General features: G+C 40.1%; 1 protein-coding gene across 1 annotated transcript; it reads right to left on the bottom strand.

Annotated features, from left to right (window-relative positions):
* Positions 1-1297: 1297 nt before the first annotated feature.
* nmnat3 (nicotinamide nucleotide adenylyltransferase 3) lies at positions 1298-27675 on the bottom strand. The gene is made up of 5 exons (XM_036596514.1): positions 27600-27675; positions 25765-25904; positions 23934-24117; positions 8551-8627; positions 1298-2428 (listed from the first exon to the last, which is right to left on the bottom strand). Exons 2-5 carry the CDS (start codon positions 25871-25873, stop codon positions 2034-2036), a joined length of 765 nt encoding a protein of 254 aa, XP_036452407.1. The 5' UTR covers positions 25874-25904; positions 27600-27675; the 3' UTR covers positions 1298-2033.

The following is a 27675-nucleotide window of genomic DNA, read 5'->3' on the forward strand; positions in this document are numbered from 1 at the left end:
CAGAGCAGGCGATTAAAATCAGACAGGCATCACCTGGAATATCCCAAACCACATTTTCCTCTCATTTTATTTTGTCACAGAAGCTCTCACAATGCTCTCCTTCTTGGCAAAGCCGGATAAAAGGTCTTGGGAGAGCTGACAGCACCAATGATACTGTGTACAATTGGAAACGGAGAAGCAATGTTTGCTCTCCAGTGTGTAAAGGCTCTGTTATTTATCTTCTCTGTGACATTCAGTAAAAGTCAACAAATCCCAAACTGGCTGAGCGCAGACATGCAGCTTTGCGGCGAGGTGGAGAACGTAGCTGGCAGGGATAAACACTAAATCCCTTGCAACTAGGCAACCCAGGGAATGATGGGCACAAATGTATTCCCACTCCATTGCGATGTACTTACTTGAAGATTTTCACTTCTTTAGGAGGGGATAATGAAAGTGAATAACCGGTATCAACAGCGATAGATGGTTAGATACAACTGTAGACTCGCTTTGGGTCCCCTGAAGAACCTTAAGATGGGCTAACCTTGATATTTCCATGTCTACATGTGCTGAGCTGATATCAGTCATGTCTGATGTATAATGTATGTTGTTGCTGTCATGTCAAAACCTCATAATTCATGTGTGTTTTTGGTTTTCACCATTTAAAAATGCTGGCTGCCCTTTATACCATATGAACAATCGATAGCAAATGAAGGGAATGGTCCAAAATGACTTGAAATAAAAAAAAGTTAAGAGATTTCCAACTATTTCTCAAAATCTCTGCGTAATTCAATCATTGAGATGTAAACAAAGTCAGAGTGGTTTGATTAAATGATTAATTTAGTAACGACACAACTACAACACCAATTTTAGGGACGCGGTGAAATTTCAGCCACCGAAACATTTTGATTCAGTTTCAGTTTTCAGTTAAACTAGGATACTAGTTTCTGTTAAACTAGGATTCTGGCAAAAAATAAAGGCTTAAATAGGACTAGAAAAAGTGTTAAAATGTAACACTTAACTAAACATTTGAACGATAATGAAAATGAGAAATGAAGAGGATGAGAAGTGATTAAAAATCAATTTTTTCCTTCACTCTCCTGTGCTGGTCACCGCTGAACTACTTCAGTGTCTATGAGGTACATTAGACAAGCAATTTATAATCTCTGTTCATCCAAAGTATCAGGAGAGAGTATGACACTCAAGAACTTCTACAGAACTTCTTTAGAAGCCTTAAACCCTTCGGATGTCTGGTTCCTATCACCACCACTGCGAACAATTCTGACTTGATACGTTTCTCGAGAGGAGCATTTCACATCAAATCACTCTGAATGATTGTTCACGTCTTAAATTATGCAGAAATTCTGAAAAATCAGTGTAATTTGCTACTAAGGCTTTTGGTGTCAATGAGTGCAAGTAGGCTTAGATGGTTTAGAACAGGCATGTCAAACTGGGGACCTTCTGGGTTGAAGTGCTGCAGAGTTCAGCGTTTACCCTCGTCTACCGCTCTAAATTCAGCTCATGAAGGCCTTGCTAATTAGCTGATGAGCTGAATCAGGTGTGTTTAACGAGGCAGTGCTCTGAAGTGTTTTGGCCCGCAAGGACTGGAGCCTGACGCATAGTTTAGAAGGTTTCCACAGGTAAAACTGATAACAGCTTAAGAAGGGATTTACGTAGGAACGTAAAAAAAAATGGTGCAAGTTCCTTCTTTGTGAATATTTCTTTTACTTCTTTGGAGATACGAGCTTTTGTTACATCAGCTACGATGTGCAAATACGGTCGATAATGGCTCAAGTGCAATGCTTCGTGATTCTTCTAAGAAAATAAACACATCATCTCTGCAACTCGTAACTAGTGGTCAAAAAGGTATTGTGTACATAGCCACAAAAGCGTCCACTTATCTAGAATGTGTAATGTACAAATTTTACCACCACCAAATATCGGTCAAAAAGAAAGGATGAACCGACAGATTAATGATGAGTCCAAACAGCTAGTGATATAAATAATGCTCCTCAATCATTGTGCGTTCATAGTCTCAGAAAGATCTTGCGTATGACTCAGTCCAGTACAGTCTGCTTGGTGAGGGGCCGTAGTTTAGCACCCTTGTTCTTTAGCTCGCTGTCCTCTGTGTACAGGTTGTGCTCTTTGATGTAGCTGATGACCGAATCTGGGATGAGATATTTGACGCTGAGGCCTCGCCGCAGGGCTCGACGGACCTCAGTGGCGCTGATCTCGTTGCGGATCCATTCATGAACCAAGAAGATGTTGTGTCGGTGCTTGTAGAGGAGGTCGGACTCATGCACGGCTTGTTCCAGCTGCAGCCCACTGCGGCTCACGCACACCAGGCCGAAGTGGCCCACCACCTCCTCGATGTGCTCGGCCCTCCACAGCCCGGGCACTTTGAAAGTTTCCAAGAAATCGGCACCGCAGAGCAGTTTCAGCTGGGGAGGACCTGCGGAAAACTCAGTCTGTTAGCAGAAAGCATGGACAAGGCAAAATGGCAGGCAAAGTATTAAACTTTCCTGCGTTTAGTTTTTTTCTTGAAGTTGACCTGTGAAAGTTATGTGGTTTTATGCAACAAAAACTGTCAGAATTATTTTCCAATGTCTTTTTCCAACATCAATTTAATGCCTTTAAGACTAATATACAGATGTATGCAAGTTTGAAACCGTGGTCAAATTATGTTTTTAAATCAAATTACGTAAATTTTAGTGCAAGATTTAAAAAAAAAATGGAGATAAATTTAGTCCAAAAAAGGCCAATTTTCCGCCCAATATGTTAAAATCTGCATATTAAAAAGTGTAACTAAATTGTTTTCACTTTACAAATGAACAAAACGTGTTATTTGGCCAGGTGCCCAAACTTTTGCATACAACTATGTATGTTGATGACCTCTGTTCTGACCGCTTTACAAATGCTCTGCATGGTGCTACACTTTTTGTCACTTCAGCATGAATGGCTGGGATAACCGGTAAATGTGTCCATGGTCGTGACATCACATGATTTATCCAAAAAGTGCTGCGTGTGCAGATTAGTTTCTATGCACAGTTGTATGCAAAAGTTTAGGCGCTCCTGGCCAAATGACATATTTTGTTGATTTTCGAAGTGCAAAGAAAGAGACACGTGTGCAGCAAACTATTTTAAAATGATATTTTTTCTGTAAGTGTTAATGCACAGTTACTTTATATCTGATTAACTAAAAAACAGTGATTGTAGCATGTAGAAAAGTTTGGTGATTCTAACTGTAAAGTCTTCCAGCTTGCAATTTCTTTTATCTGAAATGTCATTAAGAAGGAGAGCTGTGGAAGTCAAGACAAGATCTGGAAGCCCTTTGGAATTGCTTGCATGCTGGCCAGAAAGGCAAAGCAAAACCCCCATATGACTGCAAAGAACCTGCAGAGTTTAGCTGACACAGGAGTGGTGATGCACTGTTTAACTCAGAAGCATGATCTGCATGGAAGTGTCATCAAAAGGAAGCCTTACTTGTGACCTCATCACGAAGCTCAACATCTGAAGAATGCAAAACAACATCTAGATAAGCCAGAGGCAATTTGGAACAAGTGCTGTGGACCGAAGTAAAAATGAAACACTCTGGCTACACTCACCAAAGGTATTGGGACAAAATGAGCGGCATCTGATGAAAAGAACACCTTGCCAACTGTTAAACATGCACTGTCGTTGTGTGGCAGCCAGTGTCACAGGAAACACTGAACAGATAGATAGAAGAAAGGACTCCACCAAACATCAACAAATTCTTCAGGCCAGTGTGAAGCAATCAGTCAAAAGAAGTGAAGCTTCAACAACAGGACAATGATCCAAAACATACCTCAAAATTCACAAAGAACTACTTCAAGAAACACAAGCTGAAGCTTTAAGAATGGTCCTGAAAGTCCCTGATTTGAACATCACTGAACATCTGTGGGTAGACCTTAAACATGCTGTGTGTTCTTAGATGGCCTAAGAATATCACAGAACTGTTCTGCCAGGAGGAGTGGGTGAAAATTCCTAAAAAGAACAGAAAAACTCCTAGTTGGTTACAAAAAAGGGTTTGCAAGCTGTGATATCAGCCAAAAGGGAATGTTAAGTACTGATGATAGTAGGATCCACCTTCATGGCCCTGAGTGCATTATTTACTCAAATTAAACACATCCTTACTTGGGTTACTCTACTGTTTTCCAGTTTTAGGAGGATTCTGTAGGTTTGTCGTGAAAACACTAAATACTAAAATACTCGACTTAGGCCTGAGAGCAGCACAGCATGCCAAGCCAAGAATCTAGTTTTGCTAAAGTCTGTATAATGAAGACAACTTAACAGTTAACTGAACATCGTCTTTGAAAACAGCTCTTTAGACCTAATATTGCAGGTTATTTGTTTTGTGGATAGCTTGGCCTGCCTGCTTGATTCACAGTCTGTTGTCCACACACTACCGCAGAGCATAGAAGTTTATCTTTGTGACTGTTGAACCTGTTCATTAAGAATTATAAAGGCCACTATGAGATCAACTAATGGTCCATTTGCTCTGATTACACAGAATATGAGTTAAGTACACACTCTATACAGGCAATGCCAGACATTAACTAAAGGAAAATGCCTGTGCACAAATGGCACAGTGTCTAGATTTCAGTCACTCTTCTTTCTTTCCTTAGTGCAATCATTAATCCATCTCATCTAAAGAATGTCATTTATTTCAAGGTGAGTAGGCTGCATTAATTTCTTTTTCAAATTAGCATGAAAACTTATGAGCAGGACTACCAGTGTCATGCACATTTTCCAATTAACAACATTTTTAATCTTGGCTAATTAGCCATTAGATTTTTGTTTCTTTTGCAGTGCAAGGTGGTGGAGGTGATTAATAAGAAAATCTGAAAGATGAGGAGGTGTGTGGCTGTTTATTGGCGGAAATATGAAGGACAGTATGTTAAAACAAGATCAAAGTATGTACACCGATCATTATGACCACCTCCTTGTTTCTACGCTCACTGTCCATTTTATCAGCTCCACTTACTATATAGGAGCACTTTGTAGTTCTACAGTTACAGACTGTAGTCCATCTGTTTCTCTGCATACTTTGTTAGTCCGCTTTTACCCTGTTCTTCAGTGGTCAGGACCCTCATGGACCCTCATAGAGCAGGTATTATTTGGGTGGTGGATCATTCTCAGCACTGCAGTAACACTGACGTGGTGGTGGTGTGTTAGTGTGTGTTGTGCTGGTACGAGTGGATCAGACACAGCAGTGCTGCTGGAGTTTTTATAGCAGAGCTGAGACAATAAGCAATTTAGATCTGTTACAATCTGCAAATCTGGACAAAATGGTTTAATAGTATCAACAATTTCATTATCCAAAACCAGTTATTTACAGCTGTATTCTGTATATGTAGGACAGTTTCTGTTTAGGTCTTCACCTTGAACTTTTTAGCAGAATGGGCTGTTACTCAGTGTTTGCATGTTTGAGAGCACTGGCTAAAAGAAAAATGACACCCTTACTAGTTGACGAATCAATACTTTCTTCCTGTTTGTCGTCTTCTCGGACTGTGTTCAATAAAAGAGCACATTGGACCTGATGTGAGGGTCTAAAACTGGGGTAATGGTCCAAAACTGGGCATGTCAGTGTAATGATTGACAGTGGCGTCCCAGGCAACAAAAAACAACCCAGTGCCAGTTGTACTGATGAGCGACATCACCAATCAGTGGGGTTCGGCCCTTTAACTTTAAAAACCGGGGTATGAAAATAGACCACTTTACTCTCCTCAGCTGGTTCTTGAATGAACAATAAAAAGTGCAAAATGGAGAACAAGCAGTCTAATGGCCTTTTCATATATCTAAATACATTTTGCAGCTAATGTTCGAGAACTCGGGCCTTCATCTTATGACAGCAGATCACAGACAAACTGTGTCCGATATCAGAACGCTTAGCACCACGTTCCATCCGTAACCTATAACTCGCTAACTGATGACTGAGGTCACACAAGCTCCTATTATGAGTGGGCATGGTCATATTTGCGGACACAGTGGAGAATTTTCTCATGGGCCTTATGTTGTGCCACGTCTGTAAAGTAAAAAGATTTTAGGGTGGAGTAGCTAAAGTAATACTAAGCCAATGTACAACCCCATTTCCAAAAAAGTTGTGACACTGCGCAGAATGTAAATAAAAATAGAATGCAATGATGTGCAAATCATGTAAACCATATTTGTAAAGGAAAATACTACAAAGACAACATATCAAGTGTTAAAACTGAGAAATTTTATTGTTTTTTGAAAAATATATGCCCAATTTGAATTTTGAACAAAAAAGTTGTGACGGGGGCCTGTTTACCACTGTGTTTCATCACCTCTTCTTTTAACAACACTCTGTAAGCGTTTGGGAACTGAGGAGACACTGCTGTAGTTTTGAATGTCAATATTTTCCCATTCTTGTTTGATATATGATTTCAGCTGCTCATCAGTTTGGGGTGTCCTTTGTCATATTTTTCATTTCAAAATGCGCAAAATGTTATCAGTGGGTGACAGATCTGGCCTGCAAGCCTATACCGTCACGGATGCTGGCTTTTGAACTGCGCACTGATAACAAGCTGAGTTGTCTTTAGCCCAGAGGACACAGTGTCCATGATTTCCAAAAAGAATTTAAAATGTTGATTTGTCAGACCACAAGACACTTTTCCACTTCCCCTCAGTCCATTTTAAATGAGCTCGGGCCCAGAGAAGGTGGCAGCATTACTGGATCCAGTTTATTTATGGTTTCTTCGTTTTAGAGTTTTAATTTGCATTTGTGGATGTAGCAACAAACTGTGTACAGAAACAGTGGTTTTCGGAAGTGTTCCTGAACTCATGCAGTGATTTCCACTACAGAATCATGTCTGTTTTTTTGGCCTTGTCCCTTGCATACAGAGATTTCTCCAGATTCTCGGAATCTTTTAATGTTATTATTTACTGTAGACGATGAAAAGTTCTGTGCTGTTTTATGTTGAGAAATATTATTCTTGAACTGTTGAACTATTTGATCATACAGTCTTTCACAGAGTGGTGAACCCCTCCTCATCTTTACTTCTGAAAGACTCAGCCTCTCTGGGATGCTTTTTTGTTTTTTATACCCAATCATGTTACTGACCTGTTGTCAATTAACTAGCGGCTGTTTTCTTTAACATTACACAACTTTACCAGCCTTTTGTTGCCCCCGTCCCAACTTTTTGGGAGCGTGTTGTTGGCATCAAATTCAAAATTTCAAAAAACAATAAAATTTCTCAGTTTCAACATTTTATGTGGTGTCTTTGTACTATTTTCAATGAAATACAGGGCTTAAATGATTTGCACATCATTGCATTTTATTTTTATTTACATTTTGCACAGCTTTTTTGGAAATGGGGTGGTACAATTTTATTTATACAGTTAAGTTAGACCGCTAGCTCTTGAGCTCTTATTAATGAAGTTATTTACTTATATCAGGATCCTGCAACAGGTGGCTAACGCAAGTAGGGAGCAGTGCCTAGTGCAATGAACAACGGTGTGGTAAACCTTCATAACATGCACTGTTAACAAATTTAGAAAAGCTTAAACAACCTGCTTACTGGGAGTTTTGTCTGTGACTCTGAGCAGCAGGAGAGCAGTCACTTTATGTGAGGGAGAGGAACGCGAGTAGCTGACGTATACATATTGCTAACTCTGATTGGTGCTTTGGCAGTTCTGATATTTAGTCCCACCCAACTCAAATCTAACTTGAGAAAATGGCAGAAAAACTTGTTTAAAAAAGACCAACATCATTCTTTCTCTGCCAGTTTGTAGAAAAAAAATCACTAAAACTACAGATAATAGTTGGAAGAAAATCCAATTTGGAAGAGATTGAGTAGACAGAGATTTTGAACATTACATCCGCTTTTTTAATTTGTAAAAATCGACTTGCTGTGAAAAGATCTCAGGATAAATACGAATTACACTACGGCTCAGGACAAAAGATACTGCTTTTAATGCGGTTTACTCTGTGTAGCAGCAGTAAATAAAGAAAAATCTGGACTGGGGTTTAAAAAATGGAGCAGAACGCTCATGCATACCGAATGGATGGAAAACACATAGATTAACTGAACAGTAACAAGTCTTTCAGAGATTCCAAGAAACCAGGACGACTTAATTAAAGATAAATAAATCAACAAAAACACTGAGGCAATAAATTATGCTTCTTACTGTAACAGACAGCAGATGGAACAACTGCAAACTAATCACTGCTGAGTCATCAAAAAGGTACACTTTCATTGAGTAATTGTGACAGTCCTAATTCTATGAATCTTAGCTCCATTTGTAGTATGGGCAAGCTTGTCAGCAGCCTGGTAATTCTGTTGTCCATGCTTCTTAGCATGCTCTTTTAAATTCCACACAAATGAACCAGCACAACAAAAGACTCCTGACAGAGCTGGGAGTGGCCAAAGGGAAAAGAACAGCCTGTTTTTAGATGCAGCTGATGAACTTGGCAATTTATGCAAGAGAAAAGGGCCTGGGAACAAGGAAAAAAACAGTGAACGGTGAAAGAAAAGTGGCCAGATTTCTACACCAGCTGGGCAGAGGTATTAAGAAATGGGCAGGGCTTACCAGAAGCAGAGGGTTGATCTAGAGGTGTGTCCTTTGTGCTTGGCCAGCATTTCTCTGCTGCACGGCTGTAGTGGTACCTGCAGTTGAAAGAGCAAGACGGAAACGTGTGAGCGTGCAAACACACAAACACATCAATGAATGCATTGTTTTAATAATCATCTTATGACTGTGGACCCAAGTATCGCACCAAATCAAAGGTGCCCATATTGTGCTGTAAGCGGCTTCAGGTTTCGGGGAATGATTAGATTCGACAGTGAGCCCTTCAGAGGGTGGGTTCATATGAGTGTGCGTGTGTGTAATATAGGTATGAATAGAAAGAATGTATAGTATATCGTACATTCTCAAAAAGTCAGAGATCACCCTGCATTACTTAGTGTCCAATTAGACTAGCTAGGAAGCACAAGTTGATCATTATTAAGTGAAAAACAGGAGGTCAACAAATTCTTAAAAGACATCGAAAACTCCTAACTCCTAACAACCATGCAAGACCTAGTAGGCCACCGAAACTGTCACCATCAGATAAACAGCACTTAAAGTTTTCATCTTTGAGAGAGAGGAGAAAATCAATCTCTACTGTTGCTTCAGATCTGAGAAAATCCACGGTGTTTCTGTCCATCCTTCCACTGTGAGCAGACAGCTCAACAATGTGTAGCGGTCAAGAAGCTGTTACTGAGAAAAGGAAATTTGCAAATCAAAACAATCAGAACAATGGACCGGCCACCTCAAAGTCCAGACCTTGACATTACTGAATGTGTTTGGATCGCGAGGTGCAGAAAATGCAACCAACTTCTTAGACTGAACTTTGGAGGTGTATAAAAATAGTCCTGCAAATTTCTTCAAAAAACTGTAAAAATGAGCCTCCCGAAAAGAATGAAATCTGTAATAAAGGTAAAGAGTGGACACAGTAAATACTGAAAAAAATGATATTATATTCAGTTTTCGTAACTACTATGTAATTTTCTGTTAACTATGTTATTTATTTATTAACGACACTGGAAAATGAATAACTTCTACTGAACACTGGAAATCTGACTGGAAATTAAGTAAAAGACAGGTGGTCTCTGACTGTACTGTATATACCAGGGTCGGCAACATGTGGCTATTTTACTGCCCAGTTGCGGCTCCACAGCAGAATTTTTAGTTTTAGGTAAAAAAAAATAATCCTCCTTTGCAGTAAAATAAAGTTCTGCTGATCGTTCAACACAGTTTTAACACTAAACTGTCTTAAATGCTGGAGTTAATGTAGAACTGCTAATTCACCCTTTAACATTCAAGGTTGGCGTGCAGACTGCTTGTTACCAAGCAACGCAGACAACAGTCTTGCCTAGGTAGATAGTAACTAACGCAAAAAAGGCAAAGAGAAAGATTTAATATGCGAACATTGATAATTTGGAGGCGAATGAACTTATTGGCGTGTATAATCACTCCAGCTGGTCAAGTCAGCTTTATGTCAGCATTTTCCTGTTCCACCTTAAATGGTGCAGCAAGTGGGAAAATTAGAACAAGAAGCTGGAAAATGAGAAGCGACTTCAGCCTTGTAAAAAGTCGAACTTTGAGAGACATTTTACAAGAAACTGTTCTACTTTTGGAAAAGTTTCCTGTCGGAGATGTGAGAAAAGCAGCTATAGCTGAGCTAAAGCTTAAAGCAGAGCAAAGTAAGTCTGTGTTTCGTTTATATTTATATTTATACTTTAGCACATACTGAGACATATTTACAGCCAAGATGGCAAAACAGACATAAAATATTGTGGCTCTCAAGGTTTCATTTTTGCTGAAAGGACAAAATGGCTGTTCTTAACATTTGGGTTGCCGACCCCTGGTATATTACGCTTGAAAGATCTTACAGGTATAAAAACAGATATATCTTGCTGCTAACAGCTACACACTCATATTTTATGTGCAGCTTGATTAGCGGTGTTCTACTGAAAATCGGTTGGACCACAGTCAAAAAATGGCCATGTTAATTCTACAAGTTGTGCATAATGAGAGGAAGAGGAAAGAGGAAAAGATCATAACCCAACTGGTTATGATCTTAATATTAGGAGCATACAATTATATCACAATCATATCAGTATTGACAGACAACTGCTTAAAAAATCAATAAGTAAGAGTTACACTGATGGTTGTATTTGTTAGCCTGTAGCTCAGTGGCAAGGCTACTGGTTGACACCACAGAGATTCCCAAAGGCTGTATGACGTACTGGATTGTAGTGAGAGAACACTGATGAATGAAAACATGAAAAGAATATAAAACTGAATGAAGCTGAGGGACACAATGCTGTACTAAAGAATATTGCATAACAACAAATAATGTATTAATATCTATTTTTAGGCCACAATGTCTCTTTAATATAGCCAATAAAAATACATTGACATTTGCCTTGATCAGCTACCTAGAAAAAAGTTCTGTATAAAATTTGACTACATTTTGAATCTGCGAATGTTATTTACTAAGGTTGTGCTCTGACTTTTGAGACTACTGTACGGGGGATATTTTGTATTGCCCTCAGTCAGGCATCTGTTTTGAAACCCTAATAGATAAATCTGCAGCTACAAAAACCTTTCTGCAAACCTCCTGTCAGTCAGTCAGCAATAACCGGCAGATAACAGGCCGTCTCTCGAGCTTTGATAAAGTGAATCAATTTTGTTTGGCTCCATAGCAAAACTGGAGAAAAAGAAATGTAATGCCATAGTGGGCGATGCAAGGACCCATTCATCTGAGTCTGTTAATTATCTTGGCAAGGTATTAGATCACTTCTCACCAAGGGAGAATGCTGCACAATAGGGTTTCTCCAAAGTGAATCATAGTGTCACATTTTGGCAAGAGTAAGTGAATCTTGGAAAGAGAGGCATTACACACAGGGGCTCTTGTTCAAAGGCATTTGGATTATGCTTCCACTGCCTGGCTTAATAGTGCACCCGAGGTCACTAGAAATAAGCTACAGACTAAATTCTGCAGAACTGTGGAGGACTAAAACCTTATAAAACCACAAGTGTATTATACTTTCACCAATTTTTTACCAACGGAAAGTATGCTAAGACGTTCAAGGGAGTACAATCAGGGCTTTCATACTGAATGAAAACTGTTGCTTAAACAAAAACTAGCCGTGAAAAAAATGTACTCGTTAAGTGTAATAAGAGATACAGGGAACTTTCACCGATCCTTCCACAAAAAAATTCCATAAGGCAATTATTAAGAAACAATAAACAAAGTCATATTAAAATGCTATGTTCCAGGAAAAAAACCTTCAGAACTGTTCACTGTGGTGGTGATAGCAACCAGACGTCTGAAACGTCTATTTGCATCCAAAAGCTCCCTCTGATAGTTGTGAGATAAATCTGAGGTACAATGTATTTTTTAAAATCCATTCAGGGTGGGGAGGTTCATGTAAGGCATTCTAAGGCAAAATAGTCCCTCAAGAAACTTTTCTTTCTTTTTTTCAGATTTATGACTATTTTACCATCATCAACATTACAGATAAAAACACAGAACACGTACACATTCACTGGTTATTTTGGATAGTAGATAAAATGTCTATATTTGTGTTGTAGACACGGGACCCCTGGTTCCTATCACCACCACTGTAAAGAAAACAGACTTTACAATGAAGCATTTCACATCAAACCACTCTGAATGACTCTGTCAATCTCAACCATTGAATTATGCATATAATTTTTAGGCATATATTTTGAAAAATTGGTGGAACTCCCCATTAATGCCGCCAGTTTTCAAAAACGCAAAAACAAAATCAAAACTATAAAGTTCATTCCAAGAAGATTAGAAGAAAAACAGTATTCTGGAGGAAAAAACATTATTTTTTGTGTTTTTCAACGTATGAAGGACAGTCCAGAAGTCGGCCGAAATCTTAAATACCCAGGTGATGACGATGCCAGTGAAAAATGTACACCAACGTTGATGGTTTTGGCGATGACTAAACATTAGTCTCCTGTCTTAGCACTGCTAAACTCATCAAAAGAAAAACAAAAGTTCATTAATAATGCACAGATGCACCGATGATGTGTTTAGATGTTATGTTGGAAAAGCACATTCAGGAATTTCTTAACATACAAGAAAAGTTAAAAGTTGGTTAATTTTTTGACTTTATTAAAGAATGTCAGCAGATATTACTGATAATCAGAATTTTCACATTGCTCAAACATGTCTAGCATCAGAATCAACAGATTGTTGCTTCAAATGCACAGTTTAATATTGTTATTCTGGCTGATCTGTGTTGCAATGTTATTATATAAATAACGTAATGCTGTTTTTTTGCTGTATTTCAATTCTGCTGCTTCACCTAGCCCATGGGTCAGCAACCCTATGGTAAGAAGAGCTACTTTGTCTTTTCAACAAAAATCAAACCACCTTGGGAGCCACACCATTTTACATCCAACTTAACATCTTGATGATAAATACGTCTCAGTATGTGCTAATGTACTTTGCTCTGCTTTAAGCTTTAGCTCAGCTATAGCCGCTTTTCTCACATCTCCAGCAGGAAACGTTTCCTCAAAAGTAAAATGTTTTCTTGTAAAATGTCTCTCAACATTTGATTTTTAACGAGGCTGAAGTCAGCTTCTCATTCACAAGCTTCTTGTTTGAATTTTCCTGTTCCACCTTAATGGTGCCTGAGGCGCCAGAATGTAATTGCTGCACCTCTTAAGGTGGAACAGGACAATTTGAACGAGAAACTGACTTCAGCTTCGCGACTTTTTAGTGTTTGACAGTTTCTCGTTGCAGATTAAACGTATCAGGAAACCAGCCTGAGTGATTATAAATGCATGCAAGTCCATTGGTCTCCAAATTATTAATGTCCACCTCAAATGTTTCTCTTTGCCTTTTTCTTTACCTACTAGCTAGACGAGACTGTTTGCATTGATATGTGGCCAGCAGTCTGCACGTCAAACTTCACGAGCTTGATGAATTATTTACAACCATTTATTGTTAAAACTGTGTTGAACGATCAGCAGAGCTTTATTTTACTACAAAGGAGGTTTATTTTATTTTTACCTAAAATTCTAATTCAGGACAGTAAAAGAGGCACATGTGGCTCCAGAGCCCCATGTTGCTGACCCCTGATCTATACAAACACATTGTAGTATAATTATGCATGCCTCATTATGCTAAATAGCCACAGATTTTATTTACAGAGGCAACTGAGTTCTCAATTAAAAATTTAAAATGCCAATTTGCCCCATTAAAGAATAAACAGTGTAATTTATATTGTTATAGGTGAATGGAAAGTAAGAGAGAAGTAAGTGAGACTACACTAGGGGTACAAACATGATGAAATGCTGAATCCCTTCTCTAAACACAGTGAAGACTGAGCTTATCCCAAAAGTGTGGGCTATTATATATACAAGCATACACACAAGCAATTTAGCTACAGTGCCAGTTATTTTTTTTTATTAACATAAGCACCTTCTTTTAAAACAGTTAAGTGGTTGTTGAAAACATTTCTTTGGCACACTTGTCACATAATTGCTCGCTTTTTCAGGGAACTAATTTTCTCTGATAGCGAGACGTGAATACGCAGTGCTAAATCAGCTAACTACTGACCTTCGTGAGAGTAGGTACGTGTGGCACATTGAAGCCAGTCGCTGTCAAAGATCTACAAACATGACAGGCTTGTGCTTGAAGAGAGATTATATTATATTTTCACATTGTGGCCTTTTATCTTTTGTAACTGGTAACTGCTTTTGTACACTAGAACAAGTGGAACAGGGCAGAGGTTCATTTGAAGTGTTCTTGAGATTTGAAATGATATTAATTTTGCTCAAATTATTGTTTCTACTGTGCCAGTCAACGTATTTCCGTTGTTGTGACATGCCTTGAAATATACGCTGCCTGGATAAAAAACAAGTCACTGTTTGGATTTAAATAAGCAAATGTCTAGGAGCCTGCAGTGATTAAAGGGAAACTCCACCGATTTCGCACAATTACTCAATCATTCAATGGTTTAGATGTAAACAAATTCATTCAGAGTGGTGCGATGGGAAATGCACCTTTCTAGAGAAATGTACAGCGTCACCATTATAGTACTAGGAACCAGACGTCCGAAGCCTTTAATGGCTCTAAAAGCTACACCCCGTTACGTTATTACACAAATTGGCTATGAATGTGTTGCTTGATACCTGAGACGTTATTTTGTGATAGATTTGTTATAAAGTTTTGCCCTAAAACGTATTTTTCATATAAACTATTACTCAAGGATTACTTCCGTGTTTTCTCTCAAGACCACATTCTCAACTTAAGGCACACAAGTTAACATGCTTTTGTTGTTACTAGCCTGTTTAACACCACTAATGTCAGCAGCAGCTTTTGTTTACAGTTTATTTTTACAGTTTTCTTACCTATTTTTCAAGAATGCACAGAACTTTGACTTTGAGGAGGTTCATTTCTAAAATGTCGTAAAAAAACTCAAGCAAAACTCAGAGCTAAGCAGCGGGACCTGATGGTATTAAACCTAGAGTGCTGAAACTGTGTGTGGAGCAGCTGTGTGGAATTCTTCAGCACATCTTTAATCTGCAGCCTGAAGAGAGTCCCAGTTATGTGGAAAACATCTTGTGTGGTTCCCGTCCCCAAGAAAAGGCAACCGACAGCCCTGAATGATTATCGACCGGTTGCACTGACATCCCACTTAATGAAGACACTTGAAAGGCTGATGCTGGCTCATCTGAGACCTCTGGTCAGAACAGCTCTCAACCCTCTGCAGTTTGCATACCAGGGTGGAATTGGAGTGGATGATGCATTTATCTACCTGCTGGACAGAATGTACTCTCACCTGGACACATCAGGCAGCACTGTGAGGATCATGTCCTTCGATTTCTCGAGTTTATTAAACACCATACAGCCTGTGCTTTTAGGGGAGAAGCTACAGCTGATGCAGGTGGATGAATCTATGATCTCAGGGATAATGGACTACCTGACTGGACGACCCCGGTATGTGTGACTGCAGGGCTGTGTCTCAGACAAGGCTGTGTGCAGTGTTGGGGCACCCGAGGGGACTGTGTTAGCTCCATTTCTGTTCAACCTGTACACCTCTGACTTCAGGTGCAACACAGAGTCGTGTCATCTGCAGAAATTCTCAGATGACACGGTCATTGTGGGGTGCATGAGGAATGGACAGGAGGAGGAATACAGGAAGCTGGTGAAGGACTTTGTTGACTGGTGTAAGCTGAACCAGCTGCAGCTAAACTTCAGTAAGACTAAGGAGATGGTGCTGGACTTTAGGAAGTCCAAACCTGCCTAGGCACCAGTCACCTGCATGCTACACTGGATAAACAGAGAAGCACATTCAGTGGCCGACTGTTACAGTTGTGCTGTGTTAAAGAGCGCCGAGTGAGATCTTTCTTACCCACTGCTATACGGCTCTACAACAAGTCTCCTTACTGCAGAGACGGTACTGATCTCCTGCTGTCTGAACTGAGCTAAACCACATCACTATATCTCCTCTCCTGTTACTCACTATGCAATATATCATAACCTGCTGCTGTAATGACACTTGCACTATGCACTGTACACTGTAATATTGCTGCAACTCCTAGTTATGGCTATACTCATTGTGCTATCATGTAAATACAACAAATCTGTCTCATGTGCTATGTAAATATGCAGATAGATATACTTTATTTCTACTCTTATACTCAACTTATGTCTATTTTTATTTCTATTTTTTATTTTCTGCATAGTAAATGTAAGTTTATGTGCAATTATATGTCTTGCTACTGGAACACTGCAATTTCCCTTCGGGATCAATAAAAATCAATCAATCAATCAATCAATCAATCTATCTATCTATCCATCTATCCATCCATCCATCCATCCATCCATCCATCCATCCATCTAAAGCCAAATTTATTTGAACCGGAATACACAAATGAGAGAGTGACTCAAGTGGTGCTGCAGACTTAAATTTAAGGTCAAATGGGAAAATTCAAGCGAGAAGCTGTTGAATAGCTGACTTCAGCTTCATATCATCATAGGATTAGGGGTGGGCGATTAATATATAATTATCGTATCCCCCCTCTTTGAAAGCATATGATGCCCTAAATGTAACTAAAGCCCAGCAGTGAGGAGCTGAACTTTACCCTCCTCTGCTGTCACTGCAGACTGGCAGGGTTGCCCTACAGAGCAGTGCTAGTAGCTGTTAATGTAGTAGTGTTCTTTTTATTTGAGGGTCTCATTTCGTTGGGGAAGATTTCAACCACTGCACCTTGTAATGTAGTTCCAAAGGGCAAGGTGACACTCGAAAACAAGGGACAGGGGTAAAAAGAAGAAATGGGATTGGGCCAAAATCTTACAAAACAATGACAAATTAAGATGATAAATACAAAAAGAGAGGCAGAATTTGAATTAAGTGCTAATTCAAAGAGATGCGTTGTGTGTGGGTTCCGCAGTTCAGAAGACACAACAGGGTTTCGGTATTTTTTTACTGAGAGGCCATTATTTGCAGATCTGAGATCACATGCTGGAACATAGTATTTCTGCAGGGTACGCAGGGGGTTTAAGGCCATTTAGAGCTTCAAAAAGTAGTAAAAGAACTTTAAAGGAGACTGTGCTGTTTCAAAGACATCTGTGATGAGCGGCAAAACAAAAACGCTCTAATTCAACTTTTGGCTGTTTTAACCTAGAAATTTCTCATCTGTGATGTAAAGGTTTGTTTTCTGGGTGCTGATTCTATATTCAAATGAGAAGTCTCTCACTGGCCAACTCCACGGGGGTGTGACTGGGTAGAACAGGTGTGGGAGGTGGGGATGGGCACTGCTGTGTATAAAAGACGTGCACCACAGCATTGTGAGACCATAGCTGTGTCCCAGTTCAGGGGCTGTGTCCTTCTGAGGATGCATTTGAAGACCAACGGGTGGATCCTTCACCAACCAACATATCCCGAAGTTCACTGCGTGCCGGCGAGGATTCGGGAACATGGCAACGTCAGCAGAGGAGCGAACGGCGGCTGAGGAGTTCACTTTTAAATTTATGTATTGGGTTTAAACATATAGCAAGTCGAATAGCTGACGATACAAATGTTAAAAACAGCCAATGTGGTCTGAAGTAAAACTTATGCTACTGTTTCGTTTTGTTTTAGGGAGCAAGGAGTAGACAGAGAGAAAAATCTTCAGCTCTGATAAATGAAAAAATTAAAAAACTTTCTAAAAAACGTTTTAAAAAAGTTTCTGGATTAATTTTAAAATAACTTGACAAGAGCAGCGTTTCATGATGCAATGGTAAGGGCGGGAACAGCGGTGCTGTGACGCAAACAGGAAATCCGCATTAGAGCAGAGTGTCTCATTTTGGTTCAGCCTTCGCGGGTCTACACCTTCGTAGACCGCGTCCTTCAAAAGATGCAGCCCTTGAATTGGGACACAGCTCATATATGTTTCAACCTGAGTCAAATACAAAACAATAAGAAAGTGCTACTGAGTCTCCTTTAAAATCTATCGTAAAACATACAGGCAGACAGCACAGTTCTATCAAAGCGGGGGTGATATGAGCTCTCGTTTTGGTTTTTGTTAGGATGCGTGCTGCTGCATTCTTTATGAGTTGTAAAGGATGTATTGTTTTCTTAGGAAGCCCAATAAGATGAGCATTACAGAAATCAACTCTGCTTGGATCAAATGCATAAAAAAGTTTCTCTGAGATAGAAAAGGCCAAACTTTAGCAACAATTCTCAAATGATAAAAAGCTTCCTCTGTAAGTGCATTTGCATGTGGGATAAAACAGAGCTCAATTGGATTACACCCAGGTTTTGTACACAAAGCACAAAAGCCTAGTTTCTCTGAATTTCAGTACCGAGGACCAATATTTGTCTTTCTTTGCATTTAATAACTTCAATGTCACTACAACCTCAATCATTTAAGCCCCTGTTCATGTTTGCATGTGAAAACGTTTGTGCGTGGAAGGCTACAAACAGCTTTATCTATTTAGTAATACTTTGTTATTAAAGATCTCACTTCTTTAATTAATTTTTGCAGTTGAACTGCAGTTTCCCACACATAGGCTGTACTTGCATGGCCCCTCAAATATATTGACAACCACCCACGTATAAAAACCACTTCCAAAATGTTTTATATTGTTATGAAATAACAAGGACACATATTGTATAACATTAGATGCAATATTAGATGCTAGCGTTTCAACATTTCTTAGGCTCAATGCTGCACGGTCAGCCAAAAAGGTATGTTGTTTCTTTTTTATTCCAAAACATACATGCCTTATTTGAACACCCAATCAAGTAGAAAGACTACTGAGATGAACGCCTCCCCTCTATCCCTCACCAAGGACACCACACACCCAAAAATATATTCCAAAACTGTCAAGCAGGCATCAAAAAAAATCTACATGTTAATCGTTTACTGAACAATTGTTAGAAGAAGCTCCAGCCCTACTATGCATGCATGACTGGCAACGGTAAGCAGAGGACTCTTTGCAAGCATCACAGAGGGAAGATTGTTTGTGGGTATGTGTGTAACCTCGTCTAAATCCACCTCAAGCTGCTTGGATCTTGCAAATCCCTGGCATGAGTCAACGCTGGCGCAACAGCATTCATTCTCCCCTCTGAAAGAAACCTGGCCTAGCAGCACCAAATGAGCCACCTTGCTGGCATAGCTAGCAGTTGGCTTCACACAAAACCAATGCTGATTGCTCCCGGGAGTCTCTTCCTGTTACTATGGCAGTCCCTTAAGCATGCTTAGAGAAAGCGTTTGCCCATCATTGTAGACGGAGGACACTAGAAGCTGAAACGGTTTCGCAAAATTATCCCTGCCATCGCCAAAAGGAGTGAGACATAAGGGGTTTGAGACTCCCCGTGATGCCATCTGTACTGAATGGGGACTGAAGCAGAGGCTGCAGTGCTGAACAAAGGGGCTGGAGAGAATCAGCTGAGGGATTTTGCAGCACCTGGCAACCTGAGATTTGTTTAACAGGAATGTGTGGGCTTGGGAGGGAGGCCCAATGTCAGACAGGAATGTAGCGAGACTTTGCACTTAACATGGTCAAAAATGTAATTAAATGCAATAATGCAGTAACTGGCCCAGTTATGTAATACAATTTCTTAGCTGATCATTTCTGATTATGTAAGACCTTATTACATTGCACTGGTTGGAATTTATAGGTTGACCATATGTACTGAGAGGAATAGAACATACCACTGTTAGTTAGCCCTCTGGCTGTGTTCCAGTCAAATATATATATATATATATATATATATATATATATATATATATATATATATATATATATTTTTTTTATCATACTTTCGTAACACTTTTTTACTTTGCCCAGACTAAACAAGTCATAGAGTCAACAAGTAACCAGAGGCTTAAAGAGTAGCTACACCCTGAACCTTTTTTTTCATTAACAGCTGAAATGCACTGCTCTGTAACAATAAAATATACCAGCCTTGCTTAAAATGTGAACACATCTTTCCAAACTGTAAAAATATCATTTTTATCGTGGTCAGTTCCGCCTCTGCAGTGCCCCTCTGGCTCAACTCGCGGCACGGATGATGTGTCTTCGTACCAAAGTATGATGACACGTTGCGGTATGCAAATCAGTCAACCAATGCTACCGCCCTCAGACGACACCCTACTCTTGCTGCACTTATAAATATGAAAGCATAGGAGCTTCGAGAGAGGAGATAAACACACTCACAAGCTAAATACCCCCAGCACCACCTCACAAGGCTGTAATATGCCAGCTGTCTGTACCAACTGTAAATAACCCAGTTAATCTGAGCTCAGTTTGTAATAGAGGTGTTATGATTAGCACATTTATTGATAATGTTCAATTAGGGCTGGGCGATAAAACGTTAACGATAATTATCGCGATATAACTTTACTTGATATAAGTATATGAAATGTTTGATAAATTTTCTATATAATAGACCATTCTCACACTTCCATGACCGCCGTGGTATTTTTTTACTGCAAAAGCGACACTACTCTGCTGTGGCCACGAGAGGGCCTACTTCCAAGTTTTTCGACATGATTGGAGAGGTGGGGGGTCAAGGAGTGAAATGAGTCGCCAAATACACTTTAGCAACATCTGAAACATGGAGTTGTATATTCCCTGTTTGAGTGGAGCGATCGGCGATCTGCTCTCCCGTGACCAAGTGCGAGTCAGGAGATAAGTGGTGTAACTGTACTGGCTGATTTCAGTTTAAATGTACCTAAAAGGAGGACCAGCGAGCGTCAGATATACTGCGGTTCACCCCTCAAACACTACAATAGAACAGAGAAATCCAGGCGTCTGCTAGCTTGTGTTTGAATACTGTGGTGGGACTGACGGCAGTAAGGCGATGTGATCTATCACTGACGTACCGAGCCAGCTAATGTTTGCTGTTGGTACTAAGCTGACGTTGTTGAGAAACTAAACAGTTTAGCACTTGTAACCAGATAGCCTAGCACTCTTCAGCAGACAGCAAAAATAATCTGTTTTCTTTCTTAAATTAGGACTATTACGAAAACTACAGCTGTGCTTTTCCAGCTGGTAAAGACAGCCAACCAGAAACTTTCTCCCACTGTCTCCTGACAGATTTGTGAAATGTTCCACTGTTTGGTCATAAAGGAAAAAAGAGCCAAATATCCATAAAGGACAACTCAGGAGCAAAAATTAGCCTTCAAACTTGCAAGAAATAATGATTTGACATTTATCGTGATATGTATCGATATCGACTGATATGAAATTTTTTATCGTGATAAGATTTTAGGCCATATTGCCCAGCTCTATGTTCAATGTATTCTTAGGCAACCTGAAGGACCGATTAAGTAAGGATTCTTGCAAGTCTCCATAAAGCTGCCAGTGTTGCATCCGATTCACATTTCCCTTCACGAATCAAAGTCTCGGGAGCGCAACTCCCAAATGGCCATTGTTACTGACTGTGTCAACCTTTCGTCCGTACAGCGTTTTATCGAATATGGACCTGCTGAAAAGATGATTAGAAGGTAGCTGTCATGGCTTTAGGGGATGTTCTACTATTCGGACGCCTCTCACGCTCGCTGCTAAACATTTTCTGGCACTACATTAACTCTTCGGCAGCTTGAGTCAGCGGCTCATTCCGTTAAGGCTCAGGACGCACTGCCTGATCAGAAACACCTTCCCTCGTCGGAGTTAGTGATGGTAGTGGAGAAAAATCGTCAACACTGTAAGACCTCTCAGTTGCAAAAGTGCTGTTTGATTCTGTCACTCTCCATATTTTCTGGTAGCTAACGTACACTAGCTCTAAAAACTCAGCAGCCCAGCCCACCCAGTTTCCCTAGCAGGCCCACCTCTAAACCCGTACATCACTGCAGTGCCCCTCCCAGCGTGTTCCTCCCATTTTTGAGCATATTTCAAAGAGGAGCCAGGGGTGAAGTCAGTAAATAGTGGGGTGTAGTTACTCTTTACAAGTGGAGGTTGTTTCTGAAAGAAGAATGAACTCTTCTAAGACGTCGTCTCATTGATGTTCCCTTCACTCCAGGCTGGGCTGATTCCTGTGTATAGCAGAAAAGCACTGTACAAGACTTTTGGCTCAGACAGTGTATTACATTATTGGGTTTTATTACATTTTTGACCAAGTTAAGTGCAATTTTTATCATATTTTTGGGGTTATTACATTATGGGGAAACTATTACAACACTGGCTTCTACAACATCCAACTTTAGTACACTTCCTTTCGCACACTTGTTGCCTCTTCTTATAATTTCCCTCATGTTCCACTAAGGGTTCAGCTCGGGCCACTAATTCAGTGTGCTGCCTTTGTTTCATTAAATTCTTAAATGAACCAATTTCACGAACCCCATGTGCCTCGAGCACTACTCCATCCCGCAAAGCGTCAAAAGCTTCCGGTAAATTCTCATACTCAATCATTGCCTCACAAATGGTGAGCTGTGTTAAGGGAAAGTAGAGATGAAGAAGATGATGCAACATTGAAGAACACGTCCTACTCAAAGCTTGCAGCTTGTTTTGACTACAGTGTCAGCGATTTCGACTGTGTTTGAAAAGCTAACTCCACAGTATTTTTGAAGCAAGGAAATATTTCTCCATTTTCAGCGGCACCTCTCCACTTCCTCCCCATCTATGAACTGCTGCTTCCATTTCTCAGGGCAAAAAAAAAAGCAAGTGCAATCAGCGCTCAACAGCGCTGGCTGTCAAAACTGCTTAATGTCTTCTTCACAGTCAGTGACCCAGATGTGTTCCAAAGACAAGACATGTCCCTATCAGCCTTTCTGCCAAAATACTTTCAGCGAAAAACGGGGAATTTGAACTTTTTGTTTGATCTCTTAGACTGCCTCACCTTGCCACAAGTTCACAGTAGGAGGCAACAACCTGCTAATGTCGAACCAGGACTGTGCAAAAGTCCGAAATCTTGCACTAAAGTGGCCATTCTGTACAAGTTATTCCTGTTTCAGGAGATATTTCTGAGATTAGACACAGATTTACCTGCATAAAAGAGAACCTCAAAGGAAAATAAGTAAAAAAACAGAAGCTTCCAGAACTGTAATTAAGTGAAATAATGAAAACCGGACTCCAAACAACCATGCAAGACGTGGTAGACCACCAAAACTGTCACCATCAGATATACAGCACTTAAAGTATTCATCTTTAAAAGAGAGTGAGAACATCAAGCTCCATTTCCGCTTTAGATCTAAGAAAAATCGACAGGTGTTACTGTCCATCTTTCCACTGTGAGAAGACAACTCAACGCTATGGATCTGAAAGGATGTGTAGCTGTCAAGAAGCTGTTACCGAGAAAAGGAAAAAGATAAAAAAAAAGAAGAAAATTTGTAAATAAAACAAAAAGCTATTGATGATCTCAGAACAATGGAGTGACCACCCCAGAGTCCAGACCTCAACATCACTGAATGTGTTTGGGATTACTTAGTTTGTGAGAAGGAGAAAATGTAACCAACTTCTAAGACTGAACTTTGGAGGTGTGGAAAAAGATCCTGGAAAAAACTAAAAGCAAGTCAACCAAAAAGAACTAAAGCTGTAATAAGGGCAAAATGGGAACATATTAAATACTGAAAACTTTTATATTATGTATAAATGTTGAGGCCTAAATCAATGAAGGGTTATCTCTGATTTTTGCACAGTACTATTTGCAGAACTGCAGTTAGAAGTCTGCAAATTTATGTGGTTTGTAAGTTCCTATTACATTTTGGCAAGTAGGAGTTGGAATAAAATAGGGGTAGGAACGACAAGTAGGATTGGGCTGCAACAATTCTTATGATTAGTCTGAGGAATTTGCTGGACCCAATTGTTTAGATTCTCACCTCTCTGCACATATTTCATATGCATTTTGGAGCTTGTTGCTAAATTGCAGCTATAAGTTGCCTATTTCCATATGAAAATACAGCTTGCTTGTCGAATGCTAATGTAAATCCTGGGTAAGAGGAATGCCTACCTCATAGTGACCACAGTCTCTGTCCAATCAGCTTGCTGGCTTTCCCATTCATCCACAGCAACCCAGTCTGAGCTCTGCAGAGCCAGTCTAGCCATGGCCAGACGGTGCTTTGATGAAACAAGACCCTGTTTAGCATATCCATCGCTGACTGGAGATACAATTCCACCCACAACTTGATAAAGACCTGCAATGAGGAAAGGGAGCTTGTGTCCAAACCTGCCAGTAAAAAGTGTCAGTACTAGGGAAGCACAACATAATTATTCTGATATCAATTTTTGAAAAACTGATATTACAGAAGGCTGCTCAATATACACTCTATGGTCAAAAGTACGTGGACACCTCTCTAAATTATTGACTTCAGGCGTTTCAGCCAACCCTATTTCTAACAGGTGTACGAAATGCATTGGACTGAAGAGCTCAGTGACTGTAAACGTGGCAGTGACATAGGCAAGTCAGTTTGCCCTGCTAGGTCTGCCCTGGTCAGCTTTTATTGTGAAATGGAAGCATCTAGGAGCAGCAACAGCTCAGCCATGAAACGGGCTGAGCGGGGCCGCCATAAAAATCGCCTATCCTCTGTTGTCGCTCACTCCAGAGTTCCAAACTGCCTCTGGAAGCAACTTCCACACAAGAATTGTACATCAAGAGCTTCATGAAAGGGATTTTCATGGCTGTGCAGATGCACACAAGCCTAAGATAACTATGCACAAGTCTAGTGGACAAATGCCAGAACAATGCTACCAACTGGAACGCATGGTGCCAACAGTAAAGTTTAGTGGAGGAGGGATAATGGTCTGAGGCCCCTTAGTTCCAGCGAAGGGTAATATTAATACAATGGAATTTCAGATTATTATATGCTTCCAACTTTGTGGCAACAGTTTGGAGAAGGCCCTCTCCTGTTCCAGCATGACTGATCCCCTGTGCACAAAGCAAAGTCTATAAAGACATGGTTCGATGAGTTTGGTGTGGAGGAACTTCAGTGGCCTGCACAGAGCCCTGACCTCAAGCTCGGTGAACATCTTTAGGGATGAATTAGCTCATATAGATAGTCAGGTGATGGTCAGATGTCCACATACTTTTGGCCATATAGTGTTGAAATTCGCCCGTATCCTGCAGCTCCGAATAAGCTCTGGTCTACGTGCTAATACTCACCGACAGTCACGTTTGGAACAAATGTCTGATAAATTATGTTTCAGAATTATTATCCAAGTTAACCACAGGAGGGCTAAGCAAACAGAGAAGTCAAGTAGACAAGCAGAGAACCACAGCACTTTTAAAACTCACTTAGTGAAGTTCAAAACCAGTGGTAGGTCCCTGAATAGAGATGCATGTGCTCCCATGTGAACACAGTAGTTGCAAAAAAATAATAATAAGGGTCCATTTAATGGACTATAAAATTGGAAAGTCCATTTGACAAATTACAGCCTACAGCAAATAAACCTACAGGAAGCTTCAGACCCCCCATGAAGAGGCCATGTAAAGACCGTGTAAGCCTATATTAAATGAGTATCTGAACTAACAGCCTTTAAACGGGCAATGTCTTATGCTGCTTTGTACTATCGTTGGTTATCTTTATAGAAAGGAGCATAAGACAAACTGCAAACGGCGATTTTACTCAAGGAAAAGACTGCTAACTTTGAATTCTTGGCCTCATAGTCTGGCATTGAAAGCACTGTATTACAATACAGTTATTAAGGTCTAACTAAGTACGGTCATTAGATTATGTTAAGTGCTGATGGTGATATTCTGTTTTAACAAGAAAAAAGACCAGCAAGCGTTGTTGTCAACCAGCTGGCTACATCAGAAAATGGGTGGTTTGTGAAAGTGAACTGACCTGTCTGGTGCATGTGGTCCCTGGCGAGCTCAAAGAGCCTCATATGCTGGTGTGTGATGGGGTTAAACGAGCCACATGCCAACAGGATGAGGGGGATCCGGCCAGCCATGCTACAGCCTCACATTATCCAGTGTATAAACCTAAAAGCCATGGGAGAACCACAAGATAAACCAGACTAGACTTAAACATGGTGGGTAGATCCAAGTCCCCAATCTAGGCCTACCTACACTCATCAACATGAAAATCCTACTAAGCCTTAAAAGAGAACCCGACTGATTCAAAAAAATCTGCATGAATAAATGGTTGAAGTCATCCTTATTGGCTTGATATAAGATGCTCTGTTCTTGCGAAACTGTGAGTCAGCACTGGTGGTGATAGGAACCAGACGTCTGAAGCATTTAATGCCTCTGAAAGCTGCCTCAAAGGAAGCTGTTATCTGAAACGGTTATAAGTATGCAGCCGATTGTCTGAGGCATTGTTTTGATATGGTAGAAAGGTACATGCAGGGTCTATTAAGGCAAAATAGTTCCCAAAGAAAACATATCTGTTCAGATATACCACTATTCTAACATTATATCAGATGACACGTATAGATTCACTGGTCATTCTGCTTTGTATACATCACAACCTCTTCCTATCACCGTCACGTTAAATAAATGAGTCAGTAAGTTTGTCTGGAATGGAACATTTCCCATGAAACCACTCTGAGTGCCTTTTTTTTAACATCTCAAGGATTGAATTACACAGAACATTTGACAAATTGGTGGAATTCTCCTTTAAACATCATACATTTGTCTGGTTTCTTCCCACTTGCTGTAGATGTAGGGTAAATCAGGTCATTAAAAGATGGTTTCCAGTCACCGCCTCATAGCCGGAGACTGAGACCACCGGGGTGCACCACTGGAGTTCTTTTCTACTATCAGTCTGAATAACTTCCGGCTCTACTGTAGGAAGGACAGATGAAACCTTGGCTACGGAGTATAATATCAGTATCATGTGCAATATTATTTTTCCACATCACTTTTTTCACTTTTCTATTCTAGCTTGCCTATTTTGCTTGATTTATATTACTTTTATTGTTATTCTATTAGGCACTGCTGTTACATTTATTACTCTATTGTATTTTATTCTCATGTTGTTATGTTACTGAGCACAAGAAAGAATTTCCTCTGGGATGAATAAAGATCTATCTTATCATAGCATTTTATCTCAAGCACTGCACATTTTTTCTCTTCCCTGAAAAACTTTATTACCAAGCGATGAGTTGGTGAGGTGTGTTGGGCAAGATGGGTGAAGTGCAATAGCATCCAAAGCCTAGAACTGAGAAGAGCTGGTTCAGAATAGGCTTACAGTGATCAGCTCTTGACTATCTGCACTGTTTGAGAGCCTTGGGATACGGCTGTATCTCAAATGGGTCCCTATTCCCTACATAGGGCACTGCACAGGTCATGAAACTATGGCTTTTACACTCAAATAGTGCAGTAAATGTTAGACAGGGAGTCGTTCAGCTATTGGCTTAGTATACATTGCTTTCCACTCGACATGTTATGCAGTATTTGGGTCCAGAAGCCGTTAAATTCCTGACCTACATAGGGCACTTCGTAGGGAGCTATAAGTCATTTGGGATTCAGCCCATTCGTTTTTCAGCTCGTGTCGTTAACGCTATCTGGCTATTCTTTGGGCTGAAAACGTTAATAGACTGGATATCGTAAGGTAGCCCAGTAGCTGTCAGACGAGGCTGTACATCGCCAACACTGCACTTACTAGCTGTAGAGAAAGCGTTTTTATTTAAGCTGTGGCTCATCACACTTATGTGACAACAAAATAACGTTTACCTTGTTTAAAACCGCCTTCATACGCATCGCAAGCTACATAGCTAGCTAGCTTCGTGTTACATATTTTGTCTTCCCC

This window comes from Colossoma macropomum, unplaced genomic scaffold, assembly GCF_904425465.1.
Source record: "Colossoma macropomum unplaced genomic scaffold, Colossoma_macropomum, whole genome shotgun sequence".
Taxonomy (NCBI): Eukaryota; Metazoa; Chordata; class Actinopteri; order Characiformes; family Serrasalmidae; genus Colossoma; species Colossoma macropomum.

Bases quoted from the DNA above. Each gene is read 5' to 3' on its own strand.
- nmnat3 (XM_036596514.1), bottom strand. From the start codon at position 25,873: ATGGCTGGCCGGATCCCCCTCATCCTGTTGGCATGTGGCTCGTTTAAC. The intron at 8,628-23,933 runs GTAGGCATTCCT...TTTCAACTGCAG, and splicing joins GAGACTGTGGTCACTATGAG to GTACCACTACAGCCGTGCAG. The intron at 2,429-8,550 runs GTAAGCCCTGCC...AGTTTTCCGCAG, and splicing joins AGATCAACCCTCTGCTTCTG to GTCCTCCCCAGCTGAAACTG.